Source organism: Labrus bergylta, chromosome 2 (genome assembly GCF_963930695.1).
Source record: "Labrus bergylta chromosome 2, fLabBer1.1, whole genome shotgun sequence".
In the NCBI taxonomy this organism is placed as follows: Eukaryota; Metazoa; Chordata; class Actinopteri; order Labriformes; family Labridae; genus Labrus; species Labrus bergylta.
In genome coordinates this window covers 6,152,697-6,178,630 of record NC_089196.1, presented here as the reverse complement: position 1 = coordinate 6,178,630, position 25,934 = coordinate 6,152,697, and the positions used below count along the sequence as shown (strand labels likewise).

General features: G+C 40.7%; 1 protein-coding gene across 1 annotated transcript in view; it reads right to left on the bottom strand.

The window, feature by feature from the left end:
* The window catches only part of si:dkey-61l1.4 (collagen alpha-1(II) chain), a 45,194-nt gene extending 26,312 nt beyond the window's left edge, over nucleotides 1-18,882 (bottom strand). Inside the window, exons 1-16 of the mRNA XM_029278738.2 lie at nucleotides 18,761-18,882; nucleotides 12,388-12,885; nucleotides 10,404-10,448; nucleotides 8,281-8,400; nucleotides 4,091-4,129; nucleotides 3,957-4,010; nucleotides 3,766-3,819; nucleotides 3,563-3,670; nucleotides 3,415-3,468; nucleotides 2,068-2,121; nucleotides 1,429-1,473; nucleotides 999-1,052; nucleotides 865-909; nucleotides 711-764; nucleotides 583-627; nucleotides 450-503 (exon numbers count right to left, since the gene is read on the bottom strand). Coding sequence (XP_029134571.2) covers nucleotides 450-503; nucleotides 583-627; nucleotides 711-764; nucleotides 865-909; nucleotides 999-1,052; nucleotides 1,429-1,473; nucleotides 2,068-2,121; nucleotides 3,415-3,468; nucleotides 3,563-3,670; nucleotides 3,766-3,819; nucleotides 3,957-4,010; nucleotides 4,091-4,129; nucleotides 8,281-8,400; nucleotides 10,404-10,448; nucleotides 12,388-12,885; nucleotides 18,761-18,853 — 1,416 coding nt within the window. The 5' untranslated portion in view covers nucleotides 18,854-18,882. The remainder of the gene's footprint in view (nucleotides 1-449; nucleotides 504-582; nucleotides 628-710; nucleotides 765-864; nucleotides 910-998; nucleotides 1,053-1,428; nucleotides 1,474-2,067; nucleotides 2,122-3,414; nucleotides 3,469-3,562; nucleotides 3,671-3,765; nucleotides 3,820-3,956; nucleotides 4,011-4,090; nucleotides 4,130-8,280; nucleotides 8,401-10,403; nucleotides 10,449-12,387; nucleotides 12,886-18,760) is intronic.
* Nucleotides 18,883-25,934: the final 7,052 nt, after the last annotated feature.

The window sequence follows — 25,934 nt, the reverse complement described above, 5'->3', positions numbered from 1 at the left end:
AGTCAGCAGATGACTGTTCAACATGAGTCTGGTTCTGCTCGAGGTGTCTGCCTCTTAAAGGAAGTTTTTTGTTACCACTGTAGCTTTGCTAAATGTTGCTAAGTGCTGTGCTCATGATGGATTAATGTTGGGTCTTTATAAGTAATATAATAAAGAGTATAAAGGTCTTTTATTTGCTGTTTTTCTAAAGTGTCTTGAGACAACATTTGTCATTAATTGGTGCTGTAGAAATAAAGACTGATTAATTGATTGATTGACCTAACCTGCATATCATCAGACAGAGGGAATAAACCCAAGTACAAGTTATAATTAATGCAGGGATTGTATTTTTTCCTGCTTATTGTTTACTGCGCATGTGTATTTGAATGTATCTCTGTGACTGTACCTTTTATGTTGTTTATGATTAGCACTTTGTGTAACCTAATAACAAATCCTCTTAGTTTATTTACCTGAAGTCCAAGAGGTCCAGGTAAGCCCATCTCTCCTCTTAGTCCCGACGGTCCCTGTGAGAGATGCATTAGACCCTGCTGAGTTCACATCTTTGATATAAGTGAAGTCTAGCTGGTGATCTTAAAGACATACCTGAGGGCCTCTACGACCTCTTGGACCAGTCGGACCTTGATCTCCCTGTAAACGACACAGAGAAGACACTGTAGACAATCTGACTTTAAAGAAATGTTTCACTAAATTCAAAGTGTTCATGACTTCACCTCAGACCCGTTCAGTCCAGGAGGTCCTATCCCTCCCGTGGCCCCCGGTGCACCCTACAACATTCAGACTGAAAATGAGTGTTTATCTTTCATCTCAAAATCACCAAAACGACAAACCTTTCTGAGGTAAGTAGAAACACTACTGTTAGCTCACCTCGAGTCCTGGAGGACCTCTCATACCATCTTCTCCAGCATCTCCCTGATTATAAAGGTCCAATAAGTTAGTGAGTTTTTGAGTGAGGAGAACAGAAACAGAATGAGAGCGGTGCAGTGTAGCAGGTTTTATACCTTTGGCCCTGGAAGTCCAGGAAGCCCCTTTAAGCCTCTTTTACCCACAGGACCCTGAACACAACAAAGTGCAGTCAACTTACACATTATATTTGCTACATTTATGAAAAAGAAATATGCAAAATGTTTATTTTGACTGGTTAACACAGCAGCAAATAAGAAGAAAATACAAAAACAAATCGTATGATTTAAAGGAAGACATCATAGAATGACAGATTGATCGATTGAAAAGTAAAACACATTTCTAAGGAGTACAATATGATCTCTAGATACTGGGTGAGTTTTTGAGCACTTTCTCAAAATATGTGTTCACAAATACAGTCTTTAAAACTTCTGGACTGAAGTTTGTGGACTGGAGAGTTAATTGATCTGCATGTTTAAAATCATTGCACTGTTCCTTTAAATAGTCTTGACTGGTTGTCACACTTACAGGAGGCCCAACAGATCCATCTTCTCCTGGTTCCCCTTTAGACCCCTGAAGGGCACACAAACATAATGCAGAAAAAAAAAAAATCACATTTTTCATAATATGTCCATCAAATGCACCATATTCATTATCAGGAAATTCTGGTATTCTTAAACCTAGAGCCTATTTTTTTCTCAAATGTTGGGGTCAAAATGATTAGCTCCGACTGCTTTTCTCGCAAAAGTGCCGAACTGTAACTAAGCTCAACCTTCATCACATCTTAGTACATTCATACTGTTTCCATGACGGCGTAATATTGGTGTCCCAGTCACATTGCGTTTCTGCGCTGTGAAATCAACTTGGATCAGTTGTAAAATACTTTTTGTAGCTGTTAGAGATTTAAATGTCGAAATATGCAAAAATTAAGAACCCTGGTTTAAAAACACCAGAAATATCATTTGAATTGTCATGAACTAATACTGTGTAGACAAAGTAGGTGAAGAAGTGTTAATAGGTGCAACAGGTTTTCAAAGGTTTGTTCACTGGAGACTATTCTTGACCACTAGAGGGGGCTACAGTAATCTTATTTAGCATCTGCAGCTCACCTGAAGAAAAAGAGGATCACAGCAGAAGATGGTCACAATGTTTTTTTTCCATACTGACCTTTTCTCCTGCTCCTCCTTTGTCTCCCTCTGGTCCAGGCTCTCCTGTGAAGCCCTGCAGGTCAGGACACAGAGAAAAGCTAAACTTTATAGCAACATCCCTCTTTGTTCTTTTTCAGCACAGCAGGATATTCACAGAGCGGTCCAGCACAGCCTGTTGGCCAATGAGCAGGGACTAAAATATTTGCTACTAACTGACTGTTTTAACTCCAGGTCTAATGCACGCTCTGAAGTACTCCAGTTAGAGAGCAAAGAGGGCAGCAAATGTCTTCATCCAACAGAACGAGCTCCACAGGTGATGCAGTGAGTTGATATTAATAATACGTAGAAAATCATAACATTATAACACGGAACGTCTCCTTTTATTTTTCTTTCATAACCAGAAATGTTTCACTTACGTATCTGAAGACTTATTATGAAATCATGTCTTAGTGTCTTAATGAGGAAACGGTTTGCAGAGAACACATCACAAGAGTCAAAAATATGTTTTAGTTACAGAAACCAAAAGCACAGAGGGGAAAAAACACCTTCTGATCCATGTATGCATAATTACAGAATACGCTTTCTAAGTCTCAAATATCTCCAATATATAAAACAAGAAGAAAAGGGGGGTTTGCCAGGTAGAAAGAATATTGTCTTGAATAAATTCGCTAAATTGCTATTTTTTTTAAGGCTATATTTGTCTTTACTCAACAGTTGAAGCTGTAAAAAAAGAGAAAATGTGCTAAAAGAGAGGGGATGACATGCATCAAAGGGCCCAGGGCGGGATCACAGGCCTGTGGGGTCAAGGACTCAGCCCCTTTATATGAAGCAAGCAGGGTGAGCTATTGCAATAATCTCTGACATGTTGTTTTTCGTCTGTCAAAACTGGTGAAAAAGTACAACTGGCACTCATTTTCCCCATGTGTTTATAGTTTTAATACTAAGATTGCAAAACTTCTTCAGATTCGAACTGTTAGCGTTCATGTTTTTTACCAGGTGAGTTATGACCTCTACATGTGCTCAACAAAGAAAAACATTACAGTTTTTCTACATATAACTGTTTGAAATCATCTCAGAGTTAGGAAATAGATGAACACGTGTCTTTCTCCTCACATGTCTCTGAGTGCTGCTGTTACAATAAGATCACTACTCCTGCTCAGAAAGGTGATCTCTAAAGGACAGGACAACTTGTTCAAGCTTTTAAAATATATATATTTTTCACATTGTTGTAAGGGAGAAGAAATAAAAGATGGCTTGACCTTATTTTATTTAAGGAGTGGGAAATATCTATAGAAAAATACCTATAAGTGTGTGGTCTACATGTTTGTCTCAATGCTCATTGGTTACTCGATTCGTCTGAACTCACCTCATCACCTTTCTCTCCTGGTGGAGCCGCATCACCTTTAAAACCTCTGGGACCCTGAGAGGAGAAACGAGTTTAAACACATAACACAGGCTAATCATCATCAAATCTCTGAGTAAAGAACTCTCAGAGTGAGTGCTGGTATCTTCACCTTCAGTCCAGGTAAACCTGGCGGCCCAGGACGACCGTCCAATCCTTGACTTCCATTCCTGCCCCACCGTCCAGGTTTCCCAGGGAGGCCTTTTGGTCCGGGATAGCCCTAAAACAGAGACACACACAGTCACATGATCTGAGGTCAGCATGTATACTGCAGCAACTGATGTTTCAGAAAGGATTGTTAGCTTCATCGTTTACCATGTCTCCTCTCTCTCCTGGTGTCCCTCTGCTCCCTGCATCTCCAGGAATACCCTGAAACATGAATACATTTGAATAAAATAAACTCAATTCAGAACTATGACAAGATGAAGTAGGATCAAACATGAGGAAGTTAAAAAGAGGACAACGGAAAAGGGAGCCTAATGTAAGTAAGATGAAGTGAAACTCACTGGATGTCCAGGTTTGCCCGTTTCACCCATAAATCCAGGAGGGCCGGGTGTCACCTTAAGAGCAGAGGAAACAAGGGTGACTAACTTCCTCTGATGGAGTGATTCAGATCAGAACTAAATGTTGAGATACTCACCGGCCAGCCAACTCTGAGCATCTGATACACAGATGATCTCTGAAAAAATAAGCAATCACAATCAGAACGGAATGATTTATGTGAAAGGTAAAGGGCTAATCAAACAATAAATATGGTTAATGAAACTAACCAGGAAGTAGAAATCAAATCTTTTTTACAGCTTGTCAAATAATAATAATAGACTGTTTGAGTTTGGGGTGTTTTAAAGTCAAATGAAGTTCAGCTGAGGCTGAGGGGGAAGTATTTCATTTATACTACCTGATAAAATATCTTAATAAGGAATTATGATTTAATTGATGTCATACGGTAAGATAAAGACATTTGTACTGGAAATATGTATCAGTCAGTCACACAGTAGAAGAAGCTTTTTTCCCTCATCACCCCACCACAAAGTGTCACAGTTCAGGTTTTCACACAGAAGAGATTATATAAGATAAAACATAAGAGACACTTATCGTAAAATAGGGAGCTCATGATGCACTCAGGTGGCCAAAATACCTAACAAGAGGTCAAAAAGCTCCAGCAACACTTGTAGTATAAAGATCAACTTAACGGACACGTTTCGGCTTGTGGCCTTCATCAGGGTCATCAAGAAACACATCGCAAACATAGTTTAAATAGAGTAGGTACAAAATTGAGAAAAAGGTAAACTCAACCAATCAAATACATCCACATATGTATTCCTCAGCCAATTAAGGCACATGCAAAATAGGACTGGCTAGTTTTGTTGTATTTACATATGTGGATGTATTTGATTGGTTGAGTTTACCTTTTTCTCAATTTTGTACCTACCCTATTTAAACTATGTTTGCAATGTGTTTCTTGATGACCCTGATGAAGGCTACACGCCGAAACGTGTCGGTAAAGTTGATCTTTATACTACAGGGGTTGCTGGAGCTTTTTGACCTCTTCAAGCCTTCCACTCTTCATGCACCTTGCTAGTTGGTGAAGTTGTGACAGAAAATCCCGCTTCGCTTCTCCAAAATATATAACAATAAAAACTTTCCACTGTCATATCTCTAAAAAAAAAAAAAAACATTTGGACAAAACAAGCGTAACACATCATGCAGCACGGTAATCGTTTAATCTCGATTATCTTTTACGTGATCGTGGGAATCTAAATGTCCAGCACTAACCGGGGCCCATTCAAGATTGGAAACCTGGGATCACGCCTGCTTGAAACTCCAAGTTCACATGTGGAGCTCACACTATAGAGTGCTGCAGAGTAAAAATGAGCTCCAAAGACATTCACTCAGGCAGAGCAGCTGAGAGTGATTGAGTATATTGCTTCTTTAACACAGGCGGTGGGGCTTTTCTCTCACTCTTTACGTCTTGTTAGTTGTTACACTTGAGGTTATAGATGGAGCCAAAAGACCTCAGAGTGAGTAACAAAGTGTTAAAAGCTCCACTCAGAGCGTCTCCTAGCGCTCTGATGGTTGTTGAGAGATGCAGCACAAAGCTCTCTGTCACTGCGTGTAACTCCAGCACACATGAGTCCTTCTGGTTCATTACACCACCCAGCTCTGCTGCTCCCGCACATATTTGTCTTGGCAGCGGAGCAGCAGCGGGGGTACGAGTGGAGGCCTGCCAATCCTGTCAGGGTGAGGCTACGGCTTGGCAGGGAGGCCTGGACCTCCCTAAAGTCTCAGTGTGTCTCTGTGCGACGAGCAGTCAAGAGCCTTCAGTGTGCTCTCCGACACAGCACACACACTGAGGCCTTTCACAGCCAGCCTGACCCGCGCGTAGAGCCGGTCAACTCAGAGCACAGGGCCTGACCCAGGACTGAGTTCTGGATGAGCTCCAGTTACAATGCCTGCTGATCCTTCAGCTCTTGTTACTGTCTGAGGGAGCACAGAGAGAGAGCTGTGGGCGTTTAAATACACCGTGGACACACTGGGAGAGGATTACTCAGCCCTGTCCTGAAATAGAAGCTAACTTCTCCCCATGTGATCTCCATCTTTATAAAGTCAACTGTATGAGCATGTCACTGTGTGAACTATGACTTTGATGTGAGTCTCATATGTTCAGCTCTTTATTGAAACCTTTGAGGATGAAATTGATAAGTTACATCTTGGATTTGTCCGTTTTTTAGGTCATGCAGTTCAGTTTATTGTTTGAACTTTGACCAACTGCACTTACCGTAGTTGTGCATGCATGTTTTTTTCTGTGCAGTGACAAATTATGACTGATATTTCAAGGTGACTCATTCACCTTTTACACCACATGTCACACCTACACATTCACACACTGATGGTAGAGGCTGCTGTGTAAAGTGACCATCAGAAGAAACTTATTCCATTCATACACATTCATATGTGTCTTGCCCAAGGACATATCAGACATTTATCTGAAGGAGCCGGGGATCGAACCCCCGACCTTCCGGTTTAGAAACAACTGACCCTACCAACTGACCCTTAGTATACTTATTTTAGGTGGGAAGAAGAAGAAGAAAGAGGAAGAGGAGGTAGACAAATAAGAATTAGAGGACCGTCATCAACAGTATAAGATGATCATTATGCATCACCAAGGTCTTCATTTCCAGCTCTTTCTACCAAACATGCTTATACTGAGTCACCCAGAGAAAATGGAAAACCTGAAGAGGCTTCAAACTAATCCTGCTTTCATGTTATGTGCTATAGGAATAAATAGAATAGAACCACCCGGAGAGTCAGTCAACACTTTGGAAAACCACTCTCCAAAGTTGACCTCTTATTATGCAGAAACATGGCAGATAAAAGGAAATGTCGGGTTGACAGTGAGACGATATCATAAACTTTTATTCTCACGTGTCATTTGCAGACTAGTATTTGGTTGCAACCATTAGTTCACTTTGAGGGTCGAGATGAGATGGAAAAAACTTTTCATTGTATTTAATTATGTCTGATTCACAGACCAGAACCAGCTGAAGAAAGTGTTGTTTAAAAGCTTTGAGCAATACAATTCAACACATCTTCTTTATATGTCAATTGTTTCCACATGAAGACTTCAAGCTCATGAACACACTAAAGTTCAAGTTCACCCTGTTTTTCACTAAAGTCAAACCACTGACTTTCCAACTCCAGGAAATCTGAGAAGCACTTGAATGCAGCACAGACACCCAGGTGGCCTTTGATAACCCCTATCCCTGCATATAAAGGCAAAAGATGTCATGTGTGATGGATTATATGTAATAGAAGGCACACACTGCATTACCATGCACTGACCAAAAACTACTGTGTTGTTCATTCTCTGTGTGCATAGAAGGAACTATCCCAGTGGATGCTAGCATGCTTATAATGTGTCTGTAATCCAATGCCTGGATTACTACACATCCTAAGGACACACGCAGCTGAAAGTCGCCAGTTAACATGGTAACTCGTTAAACCCAAACACCATGACCACTAGGTTCATGTACAGAGGAAAATGTTGGTGATACGGGATGCTGACTGTACTGACAGTAAGTCCAGTTCATCAGTCATCAGTCACCTTAGCTGATCTGATGTTACTGTTGATTATTGATGTTTATTAAGTCATTTCTTCAGATCTCAGAATGAATATACAGTAACAGTACAGTTTTGACAAAACACTCAAGGCGCGGCTGGAAAGTTGTCGTGAACACGAGGTCAAACAGCAGGTGTGTCTCCGGCCTCAGTGTGAAACTTTGAGCTGCTGTCTTTGCCTCCCTTGTAAACTTAGTATGAGTATTCCTGATAAAATAAAGCTTAACTCAATAATTGAAACACCTTAACTTTCTAGTGACTGCCACTCAACCTCAGCCTTTAATAAAACTACGCTCATAACTTTGCATAGTACTTGTGAGAACTACAGAAAGAAATCCTGGGTGAACATGGTGGCTGGTCAGTATATTTTAGACTATGTATCATTAAACACCCGTTTATACTCAGAACACATGACTCATGAGTCATAATGATTGTTTAGAGTTTAAACATGAAGCTCCTATGTGAGAATAAAATAAAAATAAAAACATGCTGCTGCCACTGAGGCAGCGACATCAATCAGTCAAATGGTTTGTATGTGTCTAGTGGTCTGTACCAGTTTATACAGAAACTTTATATACTGAACACGGGGGGTTTGTGGTATTAAGACACTGTGACATTAGCAGTTAGGAATAGACAAAGTGGTGAGGACATTCAGGACGTTGGTCTCCTGCTCTGGCTGGTTGTTGTGTGGGTGTTTGTATTTAAATGTACCCTGAAAGCCGTCCAGTCCTCCTCAGAGTTTTTCCACAGATAGAGGGTGGGTAGTCCTGGAGGTCCTGGAGGCCCTGGATCCCCTCTCCTCCCGTCCAGACCTGGAAGACCTTGTATACCCTGGAAGAGACGAGATAAAAGGATGATCAGGAATAAAAACAACAAATAGGAAGAGTGGGAAAATGATTGAAAAAAAGACACAGAGCTTTCAAAGTAAAAGGGCGTAACAAGCAGAGTTCTTGCTCAACAAAATATAAATCAAATCACAGGTGTGCTGTCCTATGTTATCTGATATCAATCTTGTTTTTGTTTTTTTAATCAGGCTGGGGTGAAAACAGTCATTCAAAGCTGATGAAGACCTGGACTGCGACCCCTTTGAAAGATAAGTATGGTTCAAACACAGTCAAAGGGATAATCACAGGATAGCAGAAATTCCCTGTTTGCAAAAATTCAAAAGCTTATAAAATCCATGTCCTTGAAATAGTCAGAAAATAAATCCATTAAGTCTAGACAGATTCACATCAATGTTTGATAAGGGTACACTTCAGATATATCTGAATGATCATAAATCTTTCTAGATATGGAGTGCATTAGAGGGCATATAACTCGAGAGTCCACTGCCTCGGTGTGCACTGCTGTGGTTTTGCCCAGATGACAGCATGCACCATAACCTACTGGTACCACTTCTGAAGTGTAGCGCAGGGGAGCACAGCCCCGAGCAGCTTGATTCACAGAGTCAAAACAACACTGGAAAACTACAAGATCACAGGGTAAAAAAGAGAACAACATACACTAAAACTAATTCAGGTTGCAACCTCAATAGAACAGGACATCACACACCCATTGAACACTCACCTCGCCCCACTTCCCTCAGGACGAAGGTACAGAGCTCTAAGGTGCAGAAAGGCTCGCCTCGGGAGGAGCCTGATCCCCGTTGTAATAACGGTCCTGAACAAAAGGCCTCGCTGAACAGGCCAGGATGGGAACTCTTGACTGTTGTCTAACCCTGTTTGTTTGTGTTATTCTCTGTTTTTCTGTGTATGAATGTTCTTTGGTGGGACTTGTCTGTTGGACAGTAACGGTGCTGTGAAAAAGAATTTCCCCTCGGGGACAATAAAGTCTAAAGTCTAAAAAAGGTTACTGTGCCTTTAGGAGGTTGATTTTCTGTTCACTTTGATCACAGCCGACTATGATCAGACGCTCTATGCGTTCCCCTGTCTGACTTCCTGTCCAGAGGTCATTTGTTCTGTTCAGCTTCACGTGTAATGGAAGCAGCTCCGTCAGAAAAAAATGTGGGTGAGGCAGTACCTGAGTTTGTAGGGGCTTGGGTTGGAAACTGCAGGGTGGTAAGTCCCATTGCGGACCAAGTCTGGAAATTGGGTCTGGTAGCTGGAGAGGTACGAGTTCACCATCTGAGCACTGTCAAAGTGCGCTTGAGCAAGGCACCAAATATCCAACTGCTCAGGTTCTCTTTCGGGCACAGCCCCTCAACTCTGATATCGTTCATTCGTGCAAGAACAAAGCATCCTGTTTGTGCATGTGTGTGTATTCCTGGTCCTTGTCTGTGTAGTAGCATGTGCAACAACAGAGCGACGAAACTGATTTCCCCTTGGGGATTAATCAAGTTTGTCTTCTACTCCTTCTAAATAGATTTGGTGTGTATTTCTAGAGGCGCAGAGCAAAGTGGAACACCTCTGAGACGTGTCCTGTGTAAACACGAGGACTGACTCGAGTGGGCAATATCACCTCCAGAGGGCGCACTGCAGACGGTAAGTGCATCCTGTGGAATCAAGAATTACTCAGAAAAGACAGTTTGGGCTGTTTTAAAAGTGATGTGATTGTGTTGTTGGTGCAGAACAGTGTTCTCTGCAGGATGAAAAACAAGTTAAATGAGTATGACTTGCTGTAAAAAAATCTAAACTGATGAGACTCTACTCACAGCAATATACAGTTTATCAGAATGTGAGATTATTTGGCCTCTGTAGAGATCAGACAGGTTTACAGAGTTCGCATTTTCCTCAGTTAACTAAGTAACTTAAAACTTTTAATATAGTCCTGTTAAATTTATCAGATCTAGAACTTGAAACAGGATGGGTGTACACACTTCCACGTGCACTTCTTACCTTGTCGCCTTTGAATCCCATGTAGCCTTCCCTCCCAGCACATCCCTGTAAGACAAGGCATTGAGATATTTTAGCCTCATGTATACAAGTTGTGGTCTGCACCCTGCCATTACCTGCGGTGTGATGATCTGAAAAAAGAAAAGGTCACTGTTGTCTATCCAGGACATTATTAATGCAATGTGTTTCAAGCTATCTCTCTACCCTGCAATTGCAAAGAAAAAACCAGTATGAGTCAACCTCTCTTAGGTTGATGCAACCACACTGTTTGTAGAGAATAACCCAAACCTCCACTTACCAATATAATACAGGCCTTTTACAGAGCGGTCATTGAGGAAATTACATAAACTACTCGAGGGAAACTTTCTGTGTTGAGAGAATATATTTTGGTATCACCAGAGAACAAGAGCTCTATTTGTTGGATATTTTTCCTCAAGTGAACTCGGATGTTTCCTTCGAGGGAAATTAAAGGAAATTACGTTTTTCTTTTTTTAACCCAGGCTTTATTTTTCTCATGTTAGGGTCTAAATGACTATTAGGAACAGTAAAGTTTTGGGTTTGCTGCAGTAGATTGCTGCAGAAAATCTATCAAGTGTGCCACATGTTACACGGGGAGAGATACTGTTTCTTTTTCAACAGACGGGATCAGATTGTTATTCTAAGTGGCTTACACAAATAGATAAAGGAACCCTTCCTGAAAAATGATCAATGATCTTTTTTAAGCCACCAGACTCCATTCACAAAAAAACATTATTTACCATCAGAAAACAGGAGCTGCTGACTTACAGCGGCTCAATATTATTTTGTACCTTTGATGTTTTAACTGGTTAGTTTCAGATCAAACACAACTTGCCTAACACAAAATGACACGATCAAACTAATCTGTTGAGGCAGAGGTGGACCACACACAAATGATATGCTTGTTGTTTTTTAAGTTTATACATTTTGTATGTTGTATGTTTGTTGCATGAGGACTCCAGGAAGAGTAGCTGCTGCATGTGTGGCAGCTAATTGGGATCTGAATAAAGGAATAACGACACTCGTGTTCTGAGAGATAAAATTGCTATTTTTGTCAATCTGGTCAGGTGTCTCTGAAGTGAGCATCCTAATGGTTGTTTCTGATTTATAAAAAATCCTAAGGTGTAGCTCTTTATGAATATTTTCTGTATCAATGTCCTGCTGCATAAATTACTCACCAGAGCCCTTTTAATTAATCTTCCTCTGATAGGAATCCCCAACAGGCACCCAACTTTACAACTCTCTGAGTAAGGCTTTCTAAAAAAATAATTAGTATCCAGCACTTTCAGGAAATGACTTGACCTTTTCAAAGTTTCAGTTTAGGGCTGTATAGATGTAAAGATAGGCACCGGTCTCCCCTCTGAGATTAAAGCTACAGTATGTCTGATTTCAGGGGCAGCATCTTTCAAGGTGCACGTTCAAAGACCAATCACATCACAGCTGTGTCAAAGGCCGACCTATTTCAAACACCCCTCTAATTTGCGTCTGACAAATTCTTCCTTTCCCTCGCCAACACAGGATCAATCCGTTGAATGCTTCTTGGCTCAACATATTCTGAGATTTATTACATGCCAATTCAAACTATTTGCAAACTTCAAGCGGCCGATCAATGACACTTTTAAAAGTAAGTCATTGGTTTTACTTCAATCAAAAAGCTGCCAATACTAATGAAAAAACTGGCCCAAAAACTTTTAATTTTCTATAAAATAATAGGTTACGTTCTGTGCTTTTAGCTAGGTTAGCTAGGTCTGGTGCAGCTGTTGTGGTTGCTAGGCGACAAGGGGATTTTTTTTTAATAAACTAAAGGTTAAAAGCGGGGACAGTTGGTGACACAAAGGGGGAATCCTCCACAGACAAAAAGACAAGATATGAAGGGTCCTAAGTTACATGGTTATTATCTTGTATTTCTGTTGTTTATTCCTGAACCATTTGAATTCAGGTTTCTCAATGTTGAGAAAGACATGCTTACTCTTCTTCCCTTTGCTCCCCTTGGACCAGACAGGCCTTTGTGGATTCTGTAGATTTTCTGGTCCAATCCGTAGACGATGTTTCCTGTCCCCGTGACAGGTTCAGACGATAGTGACTCCCTGTGCTGCACACTGAGAACCTGCCCTTCAACCTTGTTGCTTAAAAGTCTGTTTGAGCCAACATCTTGAACATCTTCCACCAACCTTATCATGTTCTCCTTTGTCAGGGAAGTAACATTGTTCAGTTTCACCTCAGACATTTGTGTCTCTGAATCAGGGGAGCTTAAGTCCACGACAGTATATAAAGCTGAGTCTGCAGAATTTCTTTGGATGATATTTTCTTCTAATGTTTTGATGCTTGTGGACGAGTCGATGTCGTGAAATCTTCTGTCTTCATTTTTAATGGCCGACAGGATGTGAGGTTCCTCGACGAGTATGAAAGCACGCTCAGCAGGATCTCGGTGGGTGGAGTCCTGAGGGTTTCTCTCCGACAGGTGAGCCTGAGAGGAGAGAGACAGGAGAAAACTGTAATAAAAAAGATGCACCATAAACGGCATCACATGTTCAATCCTGGAAATAAAACAACAAAAAAGGATTATGCTGAAGAGGAGGCAGTCCACAGAACACCTCTTACATTCAAGAAAATCAAGTGTAATGAGTTATTGTGTTAAACAGTAAATCACCATAGGGTCAATATACTCTCTGTGTTAAAATGGGGGGTTCGGTAGTGGGTTTTTTTTTAAGGCTCATCTGTAGGGGAGAGAAGGGTTAATTTCGATTTCCTCCTGAACCCTTACTGCCCCGATTGACCTCACCTGGAGAGTGATTGAGTGCATGAGGCTGCAAAGGCTCAAAATGAGTTAGTAGGAATGGGTTATTCCTTCACACTAAATCTGCAGTTATGCCCACGTAAGGGCAGGGTGCATTAAGGACTCGAAAAGTCAGCGAGAGATCCCTCACTCTTGACGATTTGACGGCTGGACAGCTCTTAGCCCTCACAGATTTAGCGGGAACGTGCATCAAAGTCAGTGTGATTGGGCCTGATGTGTGAGTGGCTTGGGGGAGCTGTGCCAGAGTTGACACAGGTGAGATCTGTTGGCTGATTGTACTCATTCTCTCTTTCTTTGCAGTAGAATGCAGGAGCTGGGCAGAGACACACTTTTACAGTCTATGAGACACGCACACACGAGCCTGAGCAGCAGGATATACAACTCGCTGGAGGAGCATTTTCTGTTGGGACTTTTGATAAAGAGAAGTGAATAATCTATAGAAACACAGAGCCAGTTATGTGAAGATTTGTTTATGTTGTTCGATAGTTTGTGTGTGTGTGTGCAAAATTAAAGAATCTAAATACCATGTAGATGTAGCTGTGTGCTTCTGTTGTACTGAAACAGAAGCTAGAAGCAGTCAACTGTTTCAGAGGGAGAGAATCAAAAAGGACTGCAGCATGCATTTTCTCAGGAGAGAAATTTAAACAGAATCCAGATTAAAGACTCTTTCTGTGCAGAGCTCATACGTTCTACCAGTTTTTACCAACAAAGAAACACAAAAACTACCAGCATTCTTTGAAAACAAATGAAAAAGTTGTTTTAATTGCAGCTTAATAAATAATTTTGGAAAAGTCTTTGGTGAATAGAGAGCAGATTAGATTGTTAAACAGAATTGTAAAGTCAAAACTTTTCTGAAATAAATATTGAAACATTTTGAGTATTTGGTGAAATTTGTCATTACACTGTCAACTCTTTAAAAACGCTGGATCTATTTAAACATACACATGTAGTGATCAATATGCATTCATGTGAAAATATTCATATATAACTAATGCAATAGAAAAATAATGACGATGTTGATTTTCAGATGGAGATTATTTTATTGGCTGGCTCAACTAGTGTTTATTTTGCCACTAGATGGCAGTGTTTAATCTACAACATAAACACACAGGAATCATTTAGCACATATTGCATACCAAAGGACTAAAAACACTCTCAGTTGAGAGTCATGAAGGCCTAAATTAATGAATGAATGGGTTTCCATTGGTTACAAGTACATTTCACATATTTTATCGAGATCTTGAGAAATAAACCAGTTATCATGGGAAAGCCAGCGTTGTCGTCTCAGATTAAGCATATAAATGATTTAAGATCTCGAGAAAACAGCTAAAAAATGACTTGCTATCAGGGAAGTAAAACAAAATGTATGGATGTTTGTTGAAGAGTTCTGTAAATTTGAGCAAAAGATGGAATTGAATAAGCACGTTCAGGCTCGACAGAGGACAGATCCTTTGGACACTGTAAAGAAAGTGACAAACCGTTGATGCCTTTCGACAAAAGAAGTTCAGATTCCAACGTTGGGCTCCAGAAAATAAAAGCACCATGCACATGTGCTGTTATAAGGCAATAATCGGGCAGCTGCATGGCTTTCGAAGTAGGTCACTGATACAAGTCTGGAGCTGATAGACTTCAAAGACCATCTGATGCAAAAATGAGAAAGACAGCGGTGCTCAGCTGAGAGGCACGAAGAGGAGGCTGAATACAGACACGGTACAGGCACAAATTCCCCGTATTCACCGTCACACAATGTTTCCTTTATCCTGGACAAGCTGCCATTATTACTGCAGCTCTCCCAGCCTGCAGACACTTGATCGCTCTGCACCTGAGCCTGTTTGTGCAGCTAATCTCCCCAACACGGCCGATCACTCTGACAGACTGAGACCACTGTGCTGAGAATCAAAAAGCAACGCTAAACTCAAACACTCCAAAACTAAAGACCCTACACAGTGCTATTACAGAGATTACATAGAGCGACATATGATCACACTTGCTTTATACTTTATATATTTTCATTAGATTAGAGAAAAAGAAGCAAGGGGGGGATTAAATCAAAGCTTAAGTGGCAAAAGCTGCAGTTCCTCCACTGTCCACTTGAGGCTGGCTCAAAAAGTGAGTTAATCCCCATTGAGCCCACTGTTAACATGACCAACCTTACAGCAGAAATAAACATGTTTTCAGCCTGGTACAATAAAATTATTTGGTCTCTAGGTCATTTCTCTTCTCAGGCAGATTGTAGAGTGAGGTGGGATTACTGTTTTAACTTTATTAGTGCTTCATGTTGAACCTAGTTATGGGTTTGGCCTCTTTAAGTGACAGATGGGTGCTGCTAGCTGTGTGCTAAGTGGCACCTCAGCTGATTCAGTCACTGAACTGAACACCTTTGCCTTGTTTGTAATGATGGTACAAAAGTAATGCCAATATCAGACAAATATGGCTTGCTGTGTTTTCAATTCCAATACCAGTTTTCTTGGTGTGCCTGCTCAACTCCACCACTAAAAACATCTCAATTGAGCGTATCATCCAGCTGATGAAAAATCATTGGCAGTTTGACTCTATTATTTTTTCCATTTACAATTTGCCAATCCTTTACAGTTGTTCAATGTGGTCACTTGTACGAAAATACACCACAGTGACAACTTCACTTTGCTCTGAAGCACATATCTCAAATGGTTTGCAATACGTTGACTGACGTCATTGTTGCTAGATCCAGTTACATGCAGTTTATGGTAGGGACTGGTCATCACCAGAATGACTAGTCAGTTCAAGAATTATTAAATATGTTGGCCCTCAATGCCAGTCAAAGGTTGTGCTCAAACTGTAACGCAGCCACCCACCACTAGTTGGGGCTGTAGCCAGCCATAGACTGGCTGTACAGCAGAACCAGCCAATGGGCCTTCTCTCTTCGCTCTACGGGCCAGATACAAACAAGCACAGTGAAGGGATACCATTTCACAGACCAACAGGGTTTGGGAGTACTTTGATCTAGAAAATGGAGATTAAGTTGCATGTAGGCTGTGTCAGGTTAAACTAAGCAATGTGTATCCACATTCAGTCCAGGCATGTGGACCAAAGGCATGTGGTGCTAGAACTGCTAACATTAGCAATACTATTCAAACCATGTCCAGAGTATTTACCCACAGATGCTGTGAACCACGACTTTAGCCTTGTTAAATAAATTGTGCTGAATTTTGACTGTTTTCTCTTTATTTTCTTAAGCCTTTGGATGGTAAAGCCTTTAGCCTGGTAAATCTGAATTTAAATATCTGTTTAACTGACTGGGAGATTATTTACTAGGAACAACCCTAGTCTATGGTAGTAATGCAAATGAGCAACATTGCATTATAGAAACAGAAATGTAGGACCAGCCTTTTTGGAGTTTTATACCATTTAGGGCATGCCTGTTTGGTTTGATCTGGTCTAAACAACCAGACCCTGATCCCTGTGTTTTGTAGTGTCTTATCAAATTATTAGGGCTTTCACACTTTCAGAAATCTCCTGAAAAACTCCTGATATTTGCAGGAGGAGCTGTATGTGTGAACACAAACTGCCAAATGTTTCACTCAGACTTCACACTAAGTTTCTCCTGCCAGCCTCCTAGTGTTTTTTCCCCAGCAAGTCCGAGTGAGCTGATGTGAGAACGCAGCAGGATTTAATCCTGAGATATCACCCAGTGTTTCCCCTACCATTATATTAGGCCCCACCCCGCCCCCCTTGAAGGTCAAGTAAAAAAATGTTTTTTTAAATTTGGAAATCAGGGAAGTCATTTAAGGATACCTTTCCGATAGAACAGGACAGCTGTCATTAAAAGTAACACCTGTATGCATGCGACCACTGCAATCTCAGCGCACGTAATTAAAAGGCAGCATTACGTTTTGTGTTCACTGGTATGTTGTTCTCCGCTTGTTTGAACAACACGTAGCACTGACATGAAGGCAAATATTCTCATTATAGCGTCGTATAGCCGTCTCTATTGCTTCGTCAGCCACTTCCGTTTTCTTCTACATTATGTCTTTCCTGTCTGGAGACCCCCCGCCCTCCCTCCCCTCCTCCTGTCTGACGCAGTTAGTCTCACGCTGTGAGGTGCATATGTGAACAGCCAGGTCAGGAGAACATCAGGAGGAGCATTTCTCCTGATGTTCTCTAGATATTTTCAGGAGTTTCAAGATTAGAAAACGGCTAATGACTGAACCATAACAATCATTATAGTTTAGTGAAATGTCACCAAAGCAGTCCAGTGAAGATAACAGCCCGTATAAGATCATGTTAGCAACTGGTGGTTGGCTGGTAGATCGCAAGTGTTAAACAGGAAGAATAGGAACTTAGGGAAAACATGTTTTTGAATATTTAATATTTTTTTCTTAACATGGATAAGATGACTTACTCTTAAATTCTGAAGGCAAAGTCGAACTTTGGCTGATTATTATTCCCTCTTCACTATATTATTATACTGGCATGTTCTTTTACAACAGTGGTCTCTTAAAAGAAAACGTTTGCTAAAACATGTTTAGCACACATGATCAATCATTTTTAGTTCATATTGGTCAGGCACTAATGCAGACATTGAAGAAAGTATTGTAAACTATGGAACCAGAGCACCCTCTGCTGGACATTATATGAGGGCACAGTTGTTAATCACTCTTAGTATTGTTTACTGCATTAAATGTTCTATAAAATAAGTGTTCATACCAGTGCATTTTGGAAAAAAAATACTGCAATATCGATGTATCTGTGACCGGCTCTTATCGGCTTAGTAATATTGACAGACTAATGAAAGGGTTAAAATCTGATTTCTATAACAAAAATGATCCTTTATCTTATATATATTTACTTATGGTGATAAGAAGTGACTGCAACAAATGTCACTATCTCTCCTAAATTACATACAGTGTATACCACATGTATGTAAAAAAAAAAGTTGAATTAAAGAAAACTTAAATGAGGTATGAGTAACGATAAATTAAGTCTAAGTAAGGAAGGTGGCTGATGGGAAAACAAATCCCCTCATCTGGGTCTATAGATGAAGGATGGTTTTGTGGAGGGCTTTATTCTGGAGGAGGGTGGTTCACAGCACTGCGTGTAGACAGCTCAGAGCGAGGTCAGCTGGAAGGTCAAGAGGGGGTATTAACATCTGAAGTCTACGCGTCACCCTCACATTGTTATTTTGCCTGGATGGAGAATTTCCGGCTCCAAAGTTTTCACTTCAGCTTACATGCTCTCGCTCTGTGCGTGCAGTTTAAGATCATCAGAGAACATCTGATCAGAGCACAAAAAAAAAATGTACATGTGGTTGCACATATGTGCTGGCAAACAGCAATGTGCTTCATATGGATTGATTTAATCCGGCTTCAACGAATACAGGGCGTTTACAGGTTTACAGTTGGCCACAGATGCTAAATTAACTCCTACATCATGACAAAAACAAGAGAGTAACTTTTGATAAATGATGGAGTACAAAGTTCACAACAAAACCCCAGCAAACTGTCTTTTTCATACACATTCATATACTTCTTCACCTACCCTCTGTCTACCCTCATACTGTACATACCTGATCTGTCTGCTGCCCATCCACAGCTAGTCCCATGTTGAGAGGGTCCTGCAGCCAAAGGCAGCCCAGCACGCAGGTTAACATAATCCACATGTCTACAGCATGTCCTCACTGCAGCTGTGCTCGTGTCAAACAGAGTCCACAGGCCCATATGCAGCCCCTCTGGTCCTGTGAGAGCAGGAGCTGCAGGCTTTCCCCTCCTCCAGCTGGACCTCACAGAGCCACACCCAGGACTCTGAAGACACACACACACACACACACACCACACAGCACACTGCCACACCCCAAACATCCCAAGTCAGCCCCGAAGGAGGACCGATGCTTATCTGCTGTGTGGAGAGGAAGTCTCCTGTCACATCAAAGCCTGGTGATGTTGTGTTATCTCCATAGAAGGATTTTAAAACCCTGCTGGTGCCTTTCCATAAAATGTACAATCAAATAATCCATGGCTGACAGCAGGATCAAAAGGTATGCTGGTCATGGTAAAAAACTCAACAGAATGGCATCAACACTTCTCATATAAGAATACTGTACCACAAATTAATTAATGTGAGTAGTCATAATACCAAACATCTAAAAAGTATACAAATTAATTGACCTGTCTGCACATAGACCTGCTTCTCTTAGCGATTTGTACCGACATTTTAATCAGTGTTACAGGCTTTCACTGAATTCGGCACATCTTGCTCTTAGACTAATAAAGAATCAAGAATGCCCGGAAGTTGATGAATGACTGGAGGTGAGAATGTCAGGGGACTCACGATATGATACTTGTTACATGGTTCATGATAATGATCCTATCAAGAACAGCAACTCTGGGATACTTGATATATTACAAGACAATCATAACACCATGCGTCACGACATCGGATAGATTGAAGACTATAAGATACCCCTTAAAGGAAAAGTGCAGGATTAATGTATTCAATCACTGCAACTTGTTTCAGTTTCTCCACTTATCATGCTTCTTTCTTTTCTTCACCGTCCGACATTAGGCAGCTGTATCTCGACCCGGGCCGTCAGCCAAGAAGACCACAGACTCCACACATGGGGTGCACACACCAACCGCTCGGCTACTGGCGCCCTACCATAATTATTTTTAAATTAAACATTGATTTGGCCCTGGTGATATGATAATTGTACCACACATGTCAGGAAAACAATATTATGTCATAACACCATTTTGACCCAATTGCCCCTATTTATTACAATATTATTAAAAGTTTAATGCCATCTATGTATATAATATCCCCCCCCCCCCATTTTTTTTAAAGGCTTTTGCCTTTATTTCATAAGACAGTGGATAGAGTAGGAAACAGGGGAGATAGAGTGAGGAATGAGATGCAGGAAAGGAGCCACAGGCCGGACTTGAACCTGGGCCTCCCGCTTGGAGGGCTATAGGCTCCTAAATGGGGCGCGACCTAACCGCCAGGCCATCTGCGCTCCATATATTCCCTCTATTCCATTGAAGAAACTACAGTACGTAATTTTCCTGGTCAGTCCCACTTCACCACATATTCCACTTCATGAAACATCAACCCTGTGACGATGTGTTGCTGCTGGTTACATAAATAAGTTCAACTGCAGAAGATCTGAAGCAAGTTTCAAACTGAAGTGCACAACAATTGGTTTACAAAGAAAGAACTTAGGCTGAAAAACGTATGACTACACTTTCTTTATGCCTGCATGTCTTTTTCATATTCTATATCGCTGGAACAAAGACTCCAAGGTAGAGCCTGACTGATAAATCTGCAACATTGATATGAAAATGTACTTACAGAACATACAGTATATTGCAGAGAACAGTCTTTAAAATGAATTCATCGCACAGTTTGTCCCATAGACATGGAGGATATCAGTCTGCATGGTTTACAATATTCTCAGTTCTGTGTGCAGCTCATGTAGCAGATCGTGGCCCGATCTATAAGTGGTTAACTCTGGTTAATGTTATACTCTCTTTTCTAATGTTATGAAAAGTCAATTATCATAAAGGCTGAAAATGTCACTAAATCTGCCTCCTTTTGGCTATGAATATAGCCTCTCTAAAATCAGTACCAGTTTCAAACCTGATTAATATCATCAGTGAGCTCTACTCCATTCTCTTTTTGACGTTATCATCAGAAGAACTGATTTGAATCAATTTGGTCTAAAAGCTTGAAGTAGCCGGGATATCTTAATGTCTGATGTCAGCTAAACTGTTTCCTTTCAGAAGGTTTCCACACGCTAGCTTGTGTCAGAAAGAATTAGATAATTTCCCAGAGCAATTTATTGTCAGAGTGATTACAAGTGGTTTGCTAAAACCACATCAACACTCTGATGATCTCACTGCGGGGCGTTTGATTTATGCAGAAGCACTACAGAGGCGACCTACAGCAGCTTCAATCAAACACAGTGAGTAGGGGGATCGTCAGAGGGGCTTGAACGGTGGTCACAACATCCGCTTTACAGTTGGAGCGAGGGGACCACATTAAGACTGAATGAGGTCTTTCATAACTCTGCTATATATTGTGTTAAAGAGTGAAACCCCTCAGCAAATAAACAGCTTCAAGTCCCATCACAAAATAAACACAGTGGAACTACGATGGAGCCGACAGATCTATAGGATAACTCTGTCAAACCAGCCATGCTAAGTCCTCTGTACATATATATATATATATGACACATGTGGTTTCGATTAGAACTCAGGATCAGGACGTGATTGGTTTTCTCAGGGTGTGAAAAGGGCAGCTTACATCAGACTGTATGTGTTGCTAACATGGTTGTCTTGTTTGTTGTCTCGCGTTCTGTTTTCAGCTAAAGTTGGATTCACTAAATTACAGGCCACGGGGTTAATCTGAGGTCTGAGATGATACAGCATGCTCTGCCAATTGAACAGCGCACAGACATCTTGGATACGGTACAAACACAAAACATCGGCTCCACTTTAAACCTGAACTTTGAAGTTGATTTCCCCCAAGCAGCTGGCTCAGAGTCACAGTCAAAACACTGTTCATGTTCTCACAGATATGCAGTTTATGTGTTGAGTTTTTTAATCTTCCTGCTCTGCATTTATTTGGCTGCCGTTATGATGGAGGCCTGCAGGGTTCATTCTGAAGGTGAACTGTGTCTGTGGAGCGTAAAATGTAACATTAATCTTAGAATGACCCCACAGTTAATGAAAACATTTTACAATATAAAAAAAGAATCTCCTGAGCAGCCACAGTATTTGCATGATCTAGTTGAAAATGATCTTAAAGGTATAATAAATAGAATTTTATTAGAATGATTATATACAAGTATCTAAATTGATAAACCTATGTTATATATATTCTTTTGTTGAGTACTCACATTACCGCAAATATTTCCAACAGTTTTCAAAGCAAGAGAAATACATAATTACAGTAAGACCTTTTTTCAGAATAATGGAGTTCTAATTCATAGTTTTCATTTGACTGTGAGAAAATCTTTCCATGTCTAAAGAGAGGATGATTTTGAGACCTGTGATGAATTCTGTCATAAAGATTAACAGGACAGCCTCAAAAGAAGAGTGAAGTGAGTCCAGGTGGATTTACCTTCTTGTTAAAACCTGGTTTGGCTCTTCTCATCTATGAAAACCGTGTAAAAAAAGAGTTGAGCTGTTTTCAACCTTTTTGACAGACCGTGTCTAATGTCGTGTCTAACATTTACTGAAGGACTACAGATGAGAGCAAACAATTAAGATGTGTTGCATGCCTTTTCAAACAGGTACAGCAAACCTGAGCAATACTATAATTAAACAGCATGTAGACCCAGTGCAGAACCTGCAGCTCTGCTGACCTCACTCCAAGCTATGGTGTTGGAAAATAAAGCCAATGTGGAAGTGCACTTCTTCCAGTGTCCACTAGAGGCTGGCTCCAAGAGCAACATAAGTCACACACACACACCCATTAAAAAAAACAGAAATAAACATGTTTGCAGCTCAAGTCTCGATTGGTACACACTGTGCGGGGGTTGACTTTATTGATAACTCATCAGTTTTGATCTTATGAAGGATAAGCGTCATTCATAATAAGACTCGTATCTGACCCGATTGGCGGGCGCGCTGTAATGGTTTGTCAGGAGGCTTAAAACCCTCCTCAGCTCCAGCTCCCAGCCTGTCGTTAGGTTGACTGAAAGTTAGGGTGAGATCAGCATGGTTTCCAGCATGGTGACCGCCATCGATGGGACTCCAAAGCCCCCTGCAGTAACAGATGGAACTGAGATAATTCAGTTTTTAGTCTCCATGAGTGTATATTTGTCTGCAGCACAGACTGTAGAGTCAAAGAGCATCAGTAACTCATACAAACACTAACATGAGACTCTAGTATTAATGCAAACAATAATAGTAAATAGGAATTGGCACAAGCCAGCAGGGAATATGTTCACATAGAGCATGCTCAGAACTTCAGCCAGTTTACAAACAATCAATTTTGCAGGTTTTGCAGGATATGTTGGAGTTGAAAAACTGATGGGACTGAGAATGTTTTTTTGTTCTACTTCATGAATTTAGATTATTTTGCTTGGTAGTAATTGAAGTAATTCAGTGGTTCAAACTGAGGGACTGTTCAAAACGGTGACAAACACTGCTTGATCTAAAGAGCTGTCTAAGGAGCCACTCAGCTTTGCTACGGCTCAAAGTTTGTCTGCAAAACACACAACCTTCAATTGCTTTAGCTTACATTGCTTTTATACATCAAGTTTTACATCTTTAGTTCCTTGACAGTACAAGAACTTCTGTTTAATAGCCTTTTACATCTTTATTCTACTGTTGTGTTAATTGCTTTAAACCAAAAACAGTCAACCTAATTGAATGTGTCAACATACTGAGCAATACATCCTGATTCTGATTCGTTCCTACCTCTGAGAAAAGCACTAACCATAATCAATCATTTGAAAGCCCCTAAAATGGTTACTTTTGAAAAAGCTGCTGATCATATGTAGCTTGAAATGCTCATGCATGTGTTCCAATTTGTACTGACAGAAACAGAGAATTTTAGAAATGATGATCCAGACATTTGCACTTAACACTTGCAGATTGGTTCATATCAGTCAGGTCACAATGCCCCTGATACGTCAGCTCTAATCATACGACCTGTTCAAACAGAACACAAACATCATCAGCTTTGAAAAGTAGTGGTTGACTCAACATGAATGACTTGTATAAATGGTGATGCCCTTGTTCAGCAGCTTTAGTACAGCGTGTCTGTTAACACTGGCATTTGCATTCCCAGTGTACATGACTGGTTACGTGACATCAAAGTACCACAAAACAGAGACTGCAGAACTCATCAGCTCTTCTCTCATTGGCTGGAGTAAGGTCTTGCACTAACAGCAGCAATCTGTAATTGGTAATGCTCCCTCACAGTTGGTTTGGATGTGAAATAGCTCAGTGTTGTAAAATGCAACATCTGGAAGGTTGATGTCTGACACAGATTAGTGTCCACTTGAAGTGACTGCGTACTCTTTCCTCTTACGGCACCTTCACACAACAAATGAAGTTCAGTGCAAGTTCAAGCAGGAAGAAGAAGAAGACTCATTCGTTCATTAAAGGTAGACTGAAAAGCTTAATTTTCCTAAAAACTAAAATATAGACTTACACTAAAGTAATGCGGATACAATTCAATGATTGGACAAGATTCAAACCAATGAATATGACATTGGTGAAAGAAGCATCAAAGAAGAGGAAATATAATCATAGTGAGGCGAAGCTCCAAGCGGATAAAGCTTGTTCCATAATGAGGGTGAACCGCAGAAACAGAGTTGGCCTGCTCTCATTTGGAGAGGCAGGCGCCAAACACCGGAAGTTATCTTGTGCTAGATTATTGGCTTTTGCATTGCAACAAATGTAATAGGCCTCCTGAGGTAGCTTGCAGTGTATCTACAGGTATGTGAAGTCCTGCAGTGTGTGTGTGCGCTTGTGGTGGTGATGAGCCCAGGAGGAGGGGCCCGGTTTGACACCCCTCGTCCTGCTCGGGTGTTCAGATGTGGGCATTTACTGTTTCAAAGCTCCTGTCAGGAACTTTCTGACTGTGTCAGTTTGCGACGCCTGTGGTACAAAGTGGCACTTCTGATTTCTTTAGTGATCTTGTTCTTTAATGTGTTAGCCAAAAGTCCCATCCTGCTGTCTTTAAACTGTCAATCTCATCATCTCTGTAAATATTTGCGGTGGAAAATGTCTCGTCGCTGAAGGCTGTTGTTAATCTCCTCGCCTGGCGCCAACCCTGCAGCAGCATTTACAAACATTAAAAATAAGGATGTTGAAATAATGTCACTGAAGGCCTTGTTTGCTTTTTTAGCTCATGAAGACGTATCAATATTAATTTCAATCTGTTTCATAACCACATACAAACTTCTCACAGAAGTACTCAATCAACCTGATTTTCAAAGTCTGAATTCTCTGTTGACCAATCACCATGCAGCTGTCAATTTTAAATCTGTTCTTCAGTACATGAAGACGACTTGATGGGGTATAATCGTCAAAAACATTTCTCATCCTTTTCTAAACTTATAAAGCAATTAATTATTCACTCATTATGAAGTCTCTCTTTATTGTGATGTCACTCTGCTGTACTGTCGTCCTTAATTTACCATATCAAACAAACGGTAACTTCTCACCTCAGGGCAAAGTTACTAAAACACGACCTGCAGCCTTTAAACTAGAGCCAATAAATCGGCCGATATTAGCATACTAGATGACTATCGTATCGGCTAATTTTTATCGCAGGTATTACACTAGCAGTTCTCTTTCTCCCTAAAAATCCTGTATCAGTCGGGCTCTACTTTAAACATGACCAACATCAACCAAACTAACTTTAAATTACAGCCATGGATTATAAAACCAATATGTCTGCTACCGTCAACAATACTTCATAATCAGAGAGTTGCCTCGATAGCCTCAGTGTTTGACAGTGAGTAACTTTCTCCGAGCTACGTCCTCTAATTTATTTGGACCAAACTGAATGTAAACAGTAAAATTGTTGACAAAAAGCAGATAACTTAAGAAGGAAGTAAACACATCTGAAGAAGACATTTTAAAATCTTAAATAAAGCTTTAACAGAGCTTGTGTGTTTGCTGTTCTGAGGGCTGTTTAAGTCGTTTACAGGTAAACATCTTTGTAGCCGGACAGTTTGCGACCTGACAGCTCAACTGTCACACTCTGACTTCTGAAGGGGGAAA